The sequence below is a fragment of the Anser anser genome, assembly GCF_964211835.1.
Source record: "Anser anser genome assembly, chromosome: 3".
NCBI lineage: Eukaryota > Metazoa > Chordata > Aves > Anseriformes > Anatidae > Anser > Anser anser.
Window position 1 is genome coordinate 81,247,455 of NC_139722.1, and position 15,597 is coordinate 81,263,051.

The 15,597-nt window shown below is 39.4% G+C and overlaps 1 protein-coding gene across 8 annotated transcripts in view; it reads right to left on the reverse strand.

The window, feature by feature from the left end:
- The window catches only part of NID1 (nidogen 1), a 61,345-nt gene that overhangs the window by 25,224 nt on the left and 20,524 nt on the right, over positions 1–15,597 (reverse strand). For all 8 annotated transcript variants that reach the window (XM_083828115.1, XM_083828114.1, XM_083828109.1 and 5 more), the window contains 4 exons: positions 8,649–8,873; positions 7,866–8,038; positions 5,755–5,881; positions 673–844 (listed from right to left, as the gene is read on the reverse strand). In XM_083828115.1, the coding sequence (XP_083684241.1) occupies positions 673–844; positions 5,755–5,881; positions 7,866–8,038; positions 8,649–8,873 (697 nt within the window). The remainder of the gene's footprint in view (positions 1–672; positions 845–5,754; positions 5,882–7,865; positions 8,039–8,648; positions 8,874–15,597) is intronic.

Sequence of the window (15,597 nt, forward strand, 5' to 3'; positions counted from 1 at the left end):
AAAAAAATGTCAACAGATTAAAGACTACATAAAAGTACATACAGTACCATTTTTACAGACTGAAACCATAGCCTGAAAACATTTACACTTGCCTACTAATACCTCACTTAGCTATTTCTGTGACTGCTCTCTTTTTAAAATATGAAGTTATCTGCTTCTTCAAATAAAAGCCTTATAGGACCTCTCAAACTGACAGAAGTGAAAATGATGACATAATGAAAATAATGACACTCTACAAGTTTTCAAAGAAGGAACACTGTACAATAAAAATGGTTGTCATGATGGAAATTAAAATATCAAATTGATTCATCTAGTACTTTAGTCCAGTAATCTTACAAAAAACATATTTTAGATAAGGGCAGTGCTTGTCATCCTGCAAACAATGTACTGAAAGCAAGGTACAAACAAGTATTGGACAAATCTCTCATCAAAATATTGTGGTATTACCTAGCGGGCATTTTAGAAGTTTTATTTCAAGCCTACTACTCAGACACAGGACATGTGTGGGTTGTTCCATTTTTGTTCATTGTTTTAAGGAACTATAGTCCTGTTATTGTCTACAGACAGCCTAATACATGGACACAGAGTATACACTGCTGTTAAATAAATAAATGCATAAATCTATTCTATAAAACCAAGCTTTGCATGTATATTTTGAAAAGGCATCCGTACCCTCTCACAGGATCCACAACAATTGCTCTGGGGTTCACCAGGCCAGTGTCAAAAAGGATGCGACGCTGGCGCCCATCCAGCCTAGCCACTTCTATTCTATCGAGTTGGGAGTCAGTCCAGAAGATGTTGCGACCCAGATGATCTACAGCTATCCCCTCAGGGCTTCCCAAGTCTGCAAGAGAACAGAAAAAATCATGCCTAGACATTATATCTTGTACCAATATACAACATCGGCCTCATAAGCATTCTCAGCTCTTAAAAGAGAAGTTTTCTTTCAGTTTTCTGGCTGTGGTCCAACAAAAGCCACTTTGCATCATTTGGAAGAGGAATATGAATTTTGCCTTATGAAGTTTAAATACACAGAACTTTTATAAACACAAAGAGCCCTTGGAGATGTGTCTGATATATAAATAAAAGATCTATCTGTAATCAGAGAAGGACAGCAAACGCAGTGCCAATAAACACAACAAAGATGACTTGTTTATGTTACTACTGGACATGGATTTTCAAGAACGTTGCCCTGAAATGCAACTGATCTGTAATCGGCTGGGGCACTGCAGTGCCTCATTGGTGCAGGGATGGCAAAATAGCATAACAGCTAGGCAGCAGCTTCCCCAGTTCTTCATTTCTTGCACTCTCTGGGTGTTGATTTACTAGGTTAATAAAACAGCTAATGCAGCTAGGTTACACCATGAGAGCTGCACACCCCTCTGATCACTACCAAGGTGCCCAAGTGCTAGCTAGCCGAAACTGCTGTCTAACATCACAGCCTTGCCAGTCAGCCTCCTTTTCAGGACAGTAGGGTTTCAACACCCTGTGGTGTTTTACAGGTCACGTTTAACACCTTAGCCCCCTGTGCAGGGGAACAACAAGCTCTATACCAAGACTTGAGGACTGTTAGGAGGGCAAGAAGAGTATTTGCATTAGCAAGGCCTAATGAAGCAAATGGTTTGACCAAACAAGCAAGACCATTGATAAGCAGTAAACAGAAACATTTTACAACCTAGAGCTCTACACCTTTTAGAGTAGGTTCCTGCCTTCTCAAAGACCTTCCTTCCCACCTCCAACAAGGTCCCCTTCACTCTCCAAGCGTTGGTGCTTCCTTTCCCATCCTCACACCTTTGAACTTTGGCTTTTCCTTGGCACTTACACAGGAACAAGTAAAGCAGTTTGACTTGGGTTAAAGCAGAGTGAGGGAATTCCCAGCTTGATAGCTTTTTCCCCAAACCTCCCCCGGCCCACGTTTCCCTTCTTGTGAGCACCTCCTTTATAAAAGCCATGGATTTCACCTGTATTTCAGTCAGGGTTACAGCACAGACAGCCTGAATTGTTAAGACACTCATGCTTCATGTCTTATGTTACGCTGGGCTAGAATACAACTTATTCTACCCTCCTTAGCAAGTCAGGATCTAGAATAGATTTTAAAACTTTTAATATTGCCCCCTCTTTGGTACTGGGGGATGTTGCACTCCTCTGAGAACTGGATTTTATACGAAGTTTAGCAAATGCAATACGTAAAGATAACCAAGCTCAAAGGACTAGAGATAATGATGTTAGCTAACTGACGGAATTTAGATCCACTTCTTTGTTTTTGCACAGCAACCCTTTTTGGAACATGTTTTAGAACTGTATGTGCGCAGATTTTCTTGGACAGTTAGTTGTTCCAAAAGCAACAGGAAACAACAGATAATGACCTACTGCTTTAGCATTAGTAATTTCTAACTCACATGAAGGATGCAGAATAAATATATGGCACTTGGAAGTTTAATTCAGCCACTGTTGAAAAGCTGCCTTACACTCTTCAAGGTTCATTGAAATAGAGTAGGCAGGTTGTGCAGGATGTAGTGAAGCCAAAGACAGGTACAAATCAATTTTATTCCGAATTCAGTTCCAAAAGCAATAAAGAATTGCATGTGATCACTCCCCAGAATAGGCAGTGGCCCTTCATACCAGCCATCTGTCATAGATTTTTTTCAAATGCAGATCCACACATCATTTGAATGTACAGGAATGAGGGTATGTGGCAAGCTAGCCTTCTGTTAATTCTCAGGTTTATTTGCTGATAGCCATTAAACAAACAGATCGCAACACAAACTGCCTTTCTGGAGAAAAGGCATTTGGTCCAGAACACCAGACAGAGATACAATTTTGCTGTGAACAACAGTTACACGGCAGACTAAACAGCCTCTACTCTCTCATCAGGGTGGATTAAACTTAACCTGAACACATCATTTTAGATGTATGTTCATTGCTGAAAAGCTGGAAAAGATTAATTAAGATATAGTCTTTCAAGAGGCACAAATGTGTTCCTGCTACATTGTCATCAGGCCTGATACAGTCACAGGCTCTACCCCTGGGAAACAGACATAGACACATACAGCTGATATAATTTAGGCAATCACTACAAAGAGGGAAGCTCTACTTCCTGACCTGCCTACACAGCTGCAGAGCTCAGAAAGCCTCCAAAGGCTATACAGCTGCAGGAATAGATGAGAACTGGATGGAGCATCACAATAAAACATGTTTCTGCAAAGCAACTCAACTTGGATCGCAAGAACTTAAAAAATAATAACAAAAAAAGTGCATTCCACAAAAATACACATGAACAGAAGAACGCAGCAAGCAGCTGTAGCTCTCCTGAGGAAAAAGACAAATATCAAAACAAAACAAAATAATAGTTTATGACAAGACTCTCATGAGTTTTCTGAGAGTGAGGCATTTTTCCCATTTCCTGAAATTTTAAAGTTTCAGTTTTGGACAGCATTGAGATACTCAAATACTGAATATTCAGCCTTATATTGTTCTGATTCCTTATCAAACCAGTTAACATTTCACAGAAAGTAAAGAGCATAGCACTGCTCAACATCTCTTCAGGAATGCCACACACATCGTACGGGGACAACAGGACAACAGAAATCACGAGATGTGTCTTTACACACACAATACTTTTTGTAGCAGATCAAAAAAATGAAGTTTCCACATGGCATCATTACATTGTAAGCACCTTGAATTACTTAAAATAATAAAATTGAGTTGAAAGTCTTCACTAATCTTCCTAAAATACTGTACACACTGCAAGACTTTTAATGCATGCACACACTCTAGCATTAGAGAGACCAATTTAAATCTATACAAAATCTTTAGCAGTAGCAATTTCCCTCACTTTTAAAAAGTGCAGAATCTGAGGAAATACTTGAATAGTGGAATTTGGAAATCCTTGCCCCACTGAATCTGTATTTATACAAGCACATGCTTGCACTATGGGTCAGAATCCCTTTTAGATTGAATGTGTTGGAATGAAAAAGAAGTCCTACAAATACCTCAGCCATCAAGTTGTACAGAAATACCATAGTTGCTACTGCGGTTAGGGATGGCTTTAAGCCCTCCCTTATCCCTTCCCAGGACAATGGCAAGATCCCGGCTGCTCCCCCCTCTCCACTGCCCCTGAGAGCCTGAATGGAGCCCCAGCAAACTGGCTATTCTGAAGCACGTACTCCAGGCAGAGATACTTAAACAGATAAAGAAAACCAAAGCAAGATTATTGTAAAGTTTTAAAACTGGTTGATCATTTTGCCAAGTCAACTTCCTAAACTTTAGTGACAACAGTTGAAAAAGATCAAAAGCAAGGGCCACCTGCTCCAGTGACTTGACTTTACAGGTGTTCTACAATCCTGAGGATACGTGTGCATGCAAAAAGTGCCGCTAGCTATTTTTGCCCCTTTTTTTTTTTTTTTGGGGGGGGGGGGGGGGGGGGCGTTCGCTAAACCTGTCCTTTCCCTTAACCTTTTTTTTTTTTTTTTTTTTAAGAAAAGTTTTCATATTGTAGATGGGCAGGCTTACACTCACTGTTCTAATGAAAACAAACACAAACTGCACTGAGCAACAGAGACCTGGGGGAAAAAATAGAAGAACAGGACATAATGTTTAAAAGCACCAACCCCACATTACCCTCTAGCCCAATTCTTGAAGCCTCAAGCAGGTCCAAGGGTGAGAACTGAATGAGACTAGTTTTACTGGTTCTTACTTTACAACTTAACTGGGAGACAAGGAAACTCGCAGCTGAAACAGTTTCTAGCCACCTTTCAGCTGTTCAGTCCCCAAGCCCATGAACAGAGAGCAGGGGTTCTCCTCTTCAGCCTCCCTGCTCATCCGTTACTCCCCAGCACAACAGACAGCTGACAGGCAGAGAGAAGGAGAGAAAATGCTTAAAGAAAACCAAATCTCAGCCAGTCAAAAGATTACCTACCTTGCTTGCCAGAACAAAATCAGAGTGACACCCACAGATAGTATTCAACGTGAGCATACCAAAATATGAGATCTTTCTGCAACTCTTCAGTCAGCTTTAGTTTTGATTGTGTCCACTAGTCATTCAACAGAAAGCTGACAACCCATCATCCTCCATTTCAAATCACAAATGGCACCAGCCATTTACTGCTACCCTTGTTACTATCTTTTACTCATTCAATAAGAAGCTGTCAGTCCAGCAGAGAACCATCCCTCAGTTCTCCCAGCAAGCCTATTCTTTGCAAAGAACTTCAAAAAGCATTTTGAAAATCCAGCTACATTATACTTACTGAATCACCTTTATTTGCACAACCACTGACTGTTGAAAAGCTTTCATAGATATATAAGGCACGACTACCCTGTGTTAAAACCAGCAAAACCCTAAATCAACTGTTAACATCATGTTTATTTATGCTTTTTCCTTCTTCATGTATTTACATCTTGTAGGCATTGCATCATTGTAAGCATGAATAACGTCTCTATTTACAGCAATCTGAGCTTAGTCTACCCGTATGTTCCAGCCTGCTCTTGTGCACTTCTGGACTTAAAATTAGTTTATATAAAGAGATCAGACTTCTCACTTATCTCAGTAGTGGAAAGGCAATGAAGTGCTACTGCACAGGAAATGGATTTTTTTTTTCATTTTACATTAACCAGGTTTTCTGGTTATTGTTTATCAAAATAGCACTCACTTGTGATGCTACAGCTCAGGCAACAACTGGGAATTATAGATTATTAAACTCGTGTCTCTAATACCATTACTAGGAGGTAGCAAGACAAAGAACTTAGTCCTGTTACCTGTTTTGATGATGGTTGTTGGCTCCCCACCATGCAGGCTAGCTCTGCTGATCGAAGGGCCACTGATGTCTGTCCAATAAACCATCTTGTCCATGCAATCATAAGCAACTCCAATAATAACTTTGTCCTGTTGTTCAACAAGCAAATTAGGTCAGCTTATGCTAAACAAAACAAACAACAACAACGACAACAAAAGTATTTGCCAGCAGGTCAAAGTCTCAAGCCTGAAAAAACAAAATTCTTGGGAAGAGGTGAGAGATGGAGAAGACAGGCAGAAAAAAGGACAGTATGGGAAGTCATCATAGTGTAGCTTAGAATAATACTTTTAGTTGCAAGTTCCTTCTAACTAGCAGTCACCATTCACTGTTCTCTTACTCCAATGAAGCACTGTAGATATTAATACTGACCTGTTGGTCTTACTTCTATAATTTCTTCTGCATATCCATTTAAAGAAAATTCATGATAATATCTTACTTTTTTATTCCTCATCTGCTTTTTTCCCTCTTATCCTTTCCCTTCAAGGGCAGAACAATGACTTTATCAAATCTGACTGCTGTTCTGCATATTCATTAATCCATGCACAATGGCTGTGTTTTAGCACTTAACTTACATAGCATTAATTGACATAAAGTTACAGCAAAGTGAGTTCTTAAAATAAAAAATAGTTGAATGAAATACTCCATAAATCAATCATTCTGTTGGAATAAATATGCTCAGGGACAAGGAAGCAATTTTCTGGGCAAGAAAAGATAGGGCTTAAGTTTGAGTTCAGAGTGGAAACTCTTTTCTCCAAACAAATGAATGGCATTTTCTGGGTAAAACACTAATTTTGTATGGATTACTGAGTCAATTTCTTTTTTATTTGTAACTTAAGATTCTCATTCATCGGATGGAAAATGAAAAGGATCAGCAACTTCTTACAAAGATGGTCCAAGAACATGCATTAGAACAGAGATGGACTTATTTTTGAGCCTACATTATTGCTGTAGGGTACTAAACAGTCTAAATGTCTCCACACTGTCACCTAAATACACAACACTGAGATAGCACAAAACAAAGACAATACTGCGTGCAGAAATCGAGAGTTTAACTGAAGTTTTAATGAAGAGTTGCATCTTGTCTTTTGGAAGCTCTTTCCTGATGATGGTTCTAATTACTCCATTTAAGCTAGACCCAGTAAGTAATGAGACTAGCTGACAAGGATTCAGAATTGTTTCTCTATATCAGCTTAACTACCCACAGTATTTTCTTTAAAGCATTGCTGCAACAGTGCTTTGGACAAGAGACAAAAGCTTGATTTTGCCGTTGCATCACAGCACAGTTTGTGGTACTGTGTACTTAACTGAATCTGGGTAATTTAGTCAGTATCTCATCTATTAGGCCAGCATGCTACCTGGTGCTGTTATCTTTTATAAATACACTAATACTAGAATGAAAACAGAAATCCCAAGCTTCAGGCAAAATAAATGAATGTGATGAAATTGGAAGTGGAAAAAGTTTGTGCATGTCACAGGTGATGGAAAAGATACATTCTCAGCATCAGGGATTCATTTTCAAGGAAAAATGATTCTCAAGATAGTAGTAAGAAGTGTGGGAAAAGGATTTACCACCCACTGGGGCTGCACATGGAAAAGGAAGCAAGAAAAAAAATCTATATATCTGTAGCCAAGAATGCTGAGAACTGACTGAGAACATGAAGAGATTAAGACTTATGACAAAATTTTGAGGGCATAAGAGGAAAACTCCATATACTGCTTTTGTAGGTCTCCTGCATTTTTATACCACAGCCAGAAATGAATAGAAAGCCAATGAAAGTGTAAGGGTAGGAGTGTTTATATCATGAGCTGTTGGAAACACATAAGATCACAAATATTAGATTTTTATCTTATGATCTATTCTTTAAAGGCAAATATTTTTTTCTATAGCTTGGTTTTTCTGAGTAGTCAGGTCAAGAATTTTCAGTGACAAAGTGACAGGTTACTGAAATTCTAATGAAGAATAAAAATTGAATTTGGAACTTCAATTATCAAATGACATAGAAGACAAACATTCACTTTGATCTTTGCTGCAGCTCTTCCAAGACACGTGGAATTTTATAGTAGGTTACTTACTGGAATATGCAAGAGTGCTTTTGCACCGTTTTTCTTCATATTGTTTCCCTCTAGTGGAACATGCTCAATTTTCCCACTTTGGGCAAAGAGCAAGTGTGTTCCTGGAGGCAGAGGTATCGTGTCTGGTCGAACAGAGGGCCCAATAGCAACAGGAGGAGCAGCTGTGCTCAGACCTTGTTCATAGAGAAAGAAACAGATGGAAAAAAATGAGCTTGTACGGCATAACAAGGCCTCTTGTTATTTGCAGATACAATTACAGCCAGGCTTCTTAGAAGGAAACAGCCCTATAAGTAGACACTAATAACTATAATCTGATGCAGAGAGCTTCTCATTTTTTTCCCTTGGCTGACAGAGAAGGAGCAATTGACATAAAAGGTCATTTCATGTTCAACTCTGTAATTGCTTGTTCCATCAAATGTTCAAAATCTTATTTTGCAGTTCAAGTGAGGAAGACGTAAGAAGGAACATCTTTCATTTCCTGAAACAACAACCAGTTACCACACATTTGTAGCTGCCACAGCTCCCTGAGGGCTGAAACTATAGAGGCCTCTCACAGTTTCAAGGCACAAAAGAAATCAGAAAACCATCTTTCTTAATCAGTGGCACACCACAGCTGTCCAGATGCCCTGGCTGAAGGAAAAGCATATGCTAGAGTTGTCAAAGGGCTGGGACAACAGAAGTCTGCACTGCTCCAAGTCAGTGCTATATGTCAGGGGCCCCGTATTTGGAGACGGTGCACTTCAGCAGAGAGACACACAAAAGACAAGTGCTTCAGCCACTTACATGGTGGTTGAACTCCTGGGCCACTTCTGGTGCCATCAATCTCATTTCCATCCCTATCCACACACCAGCAATATCCAGTGTTGGAATGGCACTGAGTGGGCAGGTAATTGCCATGCTCATCACACTGAGGAACGAACTGAGCCACTCTCATCTCTCTTTGGAAGAAGGCGCCCCCGCTTGCAAGAGCTACTTCTTGCTCATGCTGACATCTGGTCTTTTCCACTCCTGTGAAAAAAAAACAGACTGGTGAATACTTCTGTTTTAACTAATAACTCTGTTCCACTAACAGTTACTATGCACTGACGATTTAAAACACGAGTATTCTCACCACTGGAGGAACATTGTTACAAACTTTAAAGGCATATACCTTCAGTGCACCTTCAGAAAGTCTGTCCTATGTAAATTTAACACATTCGCCTTAACTTCACATCATTTCAAATATCTTTCACTGGGTAATGTAAAACAGAACAAGGAGCTCCCCTGCAGCTTCCTACATCGAAAGGTCACAGACAATGTTTTCCAGCTTCTGTTTTTCTCCTAGAAGCACATTAGCAAGAACATTCTGTCCGACTTGGGACCCCCCAAAGTCTACTTGTTTGGCAAATACCCATGGGCCTTAAAATATGAGTAATTAGCCAGACCATACAGTGGGTAAAGTATTTTTTTTTTGTAATGCTAAAAGTTGAGTTTCCCTTCAGAGGCATAAGAGAAAATCAGGACACAAGGCAGATGCTGAGTTCTCTATGGAGCCTAGGAAGCAAGTCAACTCTTTGCTCTGATGCATAATAGCTTTTTAAAGCTCTGGCATCACGTTTGAGCCCTCATTTGATATTTTAGACTTACAAGAGGAACTGCAGGAACAGTTTGCCCAGTGCCTGACAAAGCATGGAAGTGAGGCTATACTGAAAACAGGAATACTACTATGCATACTGATAAACATGTGATACACAGTGGCCACACCAAACGCTTATGTGTTGCTACAGAGGTTACAGAAGAAGACTAACTTTACAGTTTATCAGGAGATAAAGGGATTCATTTCTTTTGTTTTCAAGTTTACAAAGCAGTCTGGACTGAAGAATTAATCTCTGTTGCGCAATAGGGAATGTCATCTAGATCAACATATCCTTTCAGATATGAAAGAGCATAGTGAAATTAAGAGAATGCCATAAAAATAACATTCTTCCTTCTCTGCACAAAGAAATCTGGGTCACTTTTACCTTACACTTGAGACTCATAAAGGAGTCTTGCACAATGGGAAAGACTTCTAATTCCGGGGAGTATCTTCCTGCTGTCAGTGATTTCTACAGACAGCTAGAAATACTTACCACAGTCTGTCTGATGAAGAGGTTGAATATTACACTTTCTTCTTTTTACATTGCCTGGTGGACAGCCTAGACCCAGCCCAGCTGAGCTAGAATCTAATCCCATGTGCCTACAGACTATCATGGTGTAACAGTCGCACAAATATCGAAAAATAAAGGGGGGGGATTTTTTTTATTAGTATTATTTAAACCAGTTATGCAAGCAAAAGCTTTGGAGAAGTTTCATGCACCTGGACACAATTAAAGCAATACAAATGTCTGGAGAACAGCTCAGTCCAAGCAAATAAAATATTTGGCCTCAGCTTTAGTGTGGGTGGTGAAAGGCCTTGAGTCAACCTACAAAGTCAAACACTGAAGGAAAAACTCCATTATCTCAAATTTTGTTTATAGTACTCAAAATACCATGCAGGTAAAAGAAATGTTGATTCCAGTAGGATAGTTTTATCACATTTTTTTTTAATCTAATTACACGCATCATTCATGAGAGAAAGCAGGAAGGAATACAGGGTATTAGTAAACTGACCCTCCCTGCTTCTGTTCTGCAATGCATTCGTGCCATCCTTTGAGACACTATTAGCTCCTCCTAAGTGGGATACAAGAGCTAATGTAGAAGCTGGTCAGTTTTCCTTCCTGTCCCAACTCCCAGAATTAGAGAAACTCAAACAGATTAATCTAGCCTGTTAATTTTTAAAAAATAATAATTTTATGAAAAGGAGTTAACAAATATAAAGTATACAAAGGAGCGTACGTACTCCCAGCTTGGACTCAACTGTTACACATAAAATATACTGGAGTTATTGGGAACATGAAATACCAATGCCTGCTCAAATTTCAAAAACAATGCTCACATTTAAATCTACAGACTTTATACAGGAATACTTAAGGAAGCTTTGAAGAGTGGTCATATTGGAATGATCAAAACCAATCTCACAAACGCCTTGGTTATGCAATTATCCCCACCAAAGGAAAGAGATTAGTCAACCAAATTAGTTTCCAAAATCAGAATCCTGTTTCTAGAAGGCAGAGTATATGATTTCAGAGTATATGATTTGTTCTTTCTAAAGATCCAGACATGCCAGCTGGTTGGGATAATCTACTCATAGTGCTTACACAGTCATACATTTTACTCAGAGTGCTTAAGAAAATAAAAGATGGCTTAATTTTGCAAGCTTTAAATTGTGTTAATTAACTGTCTGAAATGAGGCTAGCTATAATGCAGTCTGAAAGATGAGATTCACACAGTAAATAAAGCTTTGGTGATCTAACAATACAAGTTAGACAAAACATATAGCAAGAATTGGCACGTATTTAGGTCGTACAAAGGCTACTTTGTAAGCCAGCTTTCAGACACAGACAGGGCTAGTAAGTTTCCTTTCCTTCAGTGCATCAGCCTAAATGAGAAGGTTCCTTAGAGCTCCTCCTTTAATACCCATACAGTAATATTTCATCTAGTTAAGGCTCTTCAGTGATACAGGACAATTAACACTAGAGGAGTTCTCTGGTCTCTTGACTCTTATGTGAGGAAAATTTCCATTAACTACTCCAAGAACTAAGAGCAAATAATGCTTAACTGCTGTAACCTGTGCCATTACATCTACTACCATACTTGTTTGTAGCAACTGGAAAATGAAGCATGCCTTTTCCAAGGTTCCGCGACCTCCTCACTAGGTAAACTGAGCTCACTAAAATCAACAAGTGGATTCACAGTCAAATGGAAAGTTACTCTTCATGGGAGATACTGTGTACATCATCCTCTAAAGACAGAGACTTGTCTTGGAAAATGACAACCCAGGAAAGCTGACAGCAGATAAGCAGCTCAGTGTGAACACCAAGCTAAGTCCTGTTGGGATTGTGAGGGGGTATCAATAAGAATTCAGCAGATACACAGGGAACACCATGCAGGTATAGAGAAGCAAAGTTATTACATGATTCAAGGAATAGTGGGTCCAACTCTGGTACCCAGAGTTCAAAAGAACAGTGAAAAATTGAAGGAGCATACAGAAGGGAGCTCTGAGGAGAGAGGCTGTAGTAAGAACGTAGTGAGAACAGAGAAGAAAGGCTGCTGAAGAAGTGATGCTCCACGGACCACAGCACACCCAAGGCAGACTAGATACGTGAAAGGGTGCATCCTGAACTCAAGCTAAATGAATACCCTTTCTCAGAAAAATAAAATTGCAATTTAATGTTTTCGGCATTTTTTCCAGTTGTTTTATCAACTACCACTAGCAACACAGAATTTAAAAGTCACTGAAGAATACCACAGAACTTGAAAAAATGAACTGGAAATAGCACAGATACTGAAAGTGGACCGGATGAAAAATATACACCTACACTTTCCCAACATAAGCCAAAAAAAAAAAGGCATATGCAAATATTCAAAGTCTCTTTTAGTTATAAAGGAAAGATCTTGTGGCGGCACTGCAGAAGATAATTTATGGACTTTTTCAAAAAAGATGGAGGCCGAGAAAACAGCATGAGAAACAGGGATGTATGGGCCTTCTTCCCTTCCACTTTGTAAGAGAGATTACAGCCTGGTATACTATATTAAATTCAATTCACATTCAGAAAATTTTCAAGATCTGATATAACTACTCAAACAGGTTTTCATTCACAAGCTAAAGACAGAAAAGTGATTTAAAACTGTGACCAGTATGCAACCGAAGAGTACTTGTTTATTTCTTATGTGGATCACTTTATTCCCCACATATCACAAAGAGTTATGCTGGCACTTTTAACTGCTGTTCTCAGACATTGCCAGAAAAGGAAGAGGAAAGACAAAACAACACACTTCCCTTTGTCCATTCACTTTGCATTGCAATCCTTCACTTCCAGTGCTGCTCTGTAAGTGCATTTCTCGTGTGAAACAGATGGTATGCAGAGGACCACTGAATGGCTCTTAATGGTCAGACCCCCTGTCCAATAATCTAGACTTGTGTCTGTTTAGTAAACAGTGTCTGGGGTCTGCAGGGGTAGAAACACTCAGACATCTGGTTTTTGAAATGGAAAAATGAAGCGTGAGGAAATAATGAAGTGCAGACATTCTTAATAGCTGTGAGCAGCGGGGCATTCCAGCATCGTTAACTCTTTCATTAACCTGCTGGTTTACTCCTACCACATCCACTCACATACAACTCAAATCCATCTTACTTGTTAAGGCTGCTTGCTACAAGAGTTGCTCTTCCCAGTGGTAAGATTCAACTGCATGCTCCACGTAATAATGAAGACTCCACACAAGCAAGCAATTGTACACGTTGTTCAGAAAAGGACAGGAAAAAGAACAGAGTATTTGGACGAATGAAACTTTCCATGCTGTTAACAACCAGGAAAGACTTCAGTGACTTGACTGAGGCTAACAAGATCAAAACCTTAGTGGGTAAAAAGGGAAGAAAGGCTCTCTAATAACATCTGAATACAATGGACTCTTTTCTGCAATCTCCATCCTGAAGCAACTTACTTTACAAATTGGGTGCTAAAGTAAACTAAGCTGCTTTTTGCTAGGCTTCAGAAAGTATTTTGATTCTAACTACTGGCAGTGATTAGCAGTCGGATATATCCATTTTAAAAGCACTAAAGCTTTAGCAATAAATGACATCCCAGGGGCAGCTATTGTTCTATTAACTTTCAAAGAAGGGAGGAGTAGCTAACTTTGTTATCAACGCTCCCATTGCTGCAGGCCAGCAAGGCAACACAGATGCTCTGCCCATTAGTCAGGGTTCAGCAAAAGTGAGACTTCTTATCTATAAAGCTGGGGGGAGGGTGGGTTTTGTTTGTTTGTGGGGTTTTTTTGGTTTTTTTTTTTTTTTTTTTACTCCTGCTTAAAGAATTTCGTGAGCAGAACCAATTGATGCAAGTGTTTCTAAAGCACGTCTTCTACTGGTAGTACAAAACCACATGAAAAAACAAAAACAACAAAAAAACATATTAACCAATTAACAAAACCTGGCCGATCCCCACCCACTAGAACAGTAGACACAACTAAACTCTCCAAAACACTTTTTTGTTACCATTAAAGCCCTGACTTTGAGACATCCCCATTCAAGCTACATTTGTGTTGAGTGTGGAAAAATCACGAAGCATCCAGGATAAGTAGTAATAACAATATTAAGTTAGTACAAAATACTAGTCTGTACTTAGCAGTTTAGTAGACACACTGTGAAAAGGTGTTTTTCCCAAAACAAACAAACAAAAAAAACAACAACTCAAGTATGCTATCATATACACTCAGAAGAAATTAAATATGCCTCGGTAATAGAGCTAATTGGTTAAATTCAAGTAACAGCCTACCGAATCATAGAATCACAGAATGGTTTGGGTTGGAATGGACATTAAAGACCATTTAATTCCATCCCCCCTGCCAGGGGCAGGGACACCTCCCACCAGATCAGGTTGCCCAAAGCCCCATCCAGCCTGGCCTTGAGCACTTCCAGGGATGGGGCATCCACAGCTTCTCTGGGCAGCTTGTTCCAGGGCCTCACCACCCAAAATCACCGGCCTGAGCTACAAAGGGGCATGTGCCAGACATGAACACAGTATTTCTGCCTCTGCAATTGTTCTTGAAGAACTGGAAGCTCTAAGGTTTGATTTTGCTTCGAGCTACTCACATCAAGTTTCTTCTCTAGGAGTAAAAATCCTACTTTTATCAGCAGGTTCGTTGCTAAATATTTTAACATTGGTCAGAAACACTGAGTAGTTCTACATTCATCTGGCACTAAAAGAAAAATATGCATGGACATTCATGATGAGAAGTACGTTGAAAATAATACTGGAAGACTCACATACAGTTGCAAAAGCTTGAGCTTCAGAATTGAACACTGCAAAAGCTCCTACAATTTGCCTATGATAGTGAAGTCTACAGACATTGGATGGTTTGACATAGTACGTGCTGTTGAGTGCACGATGAAGCCATGCAAATATGATCTAAAACCAGAAATCACCTTGTGATTTTTTATGCCTCTCCTATATAAGTTACCCTTTGCCTTTTTTGTTTTGAGGCATTAGCATCGTACCATGCAAAAACGTCAGAACTTCAAATTAGGGAAGACAGTAGCAAAAAGGAAAAAAATTAAGTTTCAGCAACACATCAGATAGTGATACTGTGTCATGCAGACAAGCACTTTTAAGGGAGCACATCAATCATTTAAAAAAACCAGCTTTGAATCATCAAATACTTTGGATATCATTAAGACACAGTGCAGAAGCTGGTTTATAAAGACAGCTTTTCCTTCTTCAGTCATACTGCTTTTTTTTGTTTCTTTTCCCTTTGGCTACATGCCCTTTTTACTCTTGGCTGCACATTTTGACTTTTAGTCTATGGAGAGGTGCAGGGTGGTCTGTAGCCCAACAGCAAGAATCTCAGAAGCAGGGGAAGTGCGTTCAAATGTACTCAGATGGTAGGTTTTATGTATTTCCTGGATGAAAGCATTCAACGTTGTGCAAAACTTGAGTGCTATCACCTAGGTTTGTCATGCTTTTGAATTGAAGTAACTCTAACAATGCTACTTTGTGCCTTATGGTTCCTTACTAAATATATATATTTTAGCATGCCTACAAGATCAGGAGTTATATACTTCAAGACTCAAACCACAATGCAAGAACAGAAGTGTGGAAGGATAAAGAACTTTCTGCTA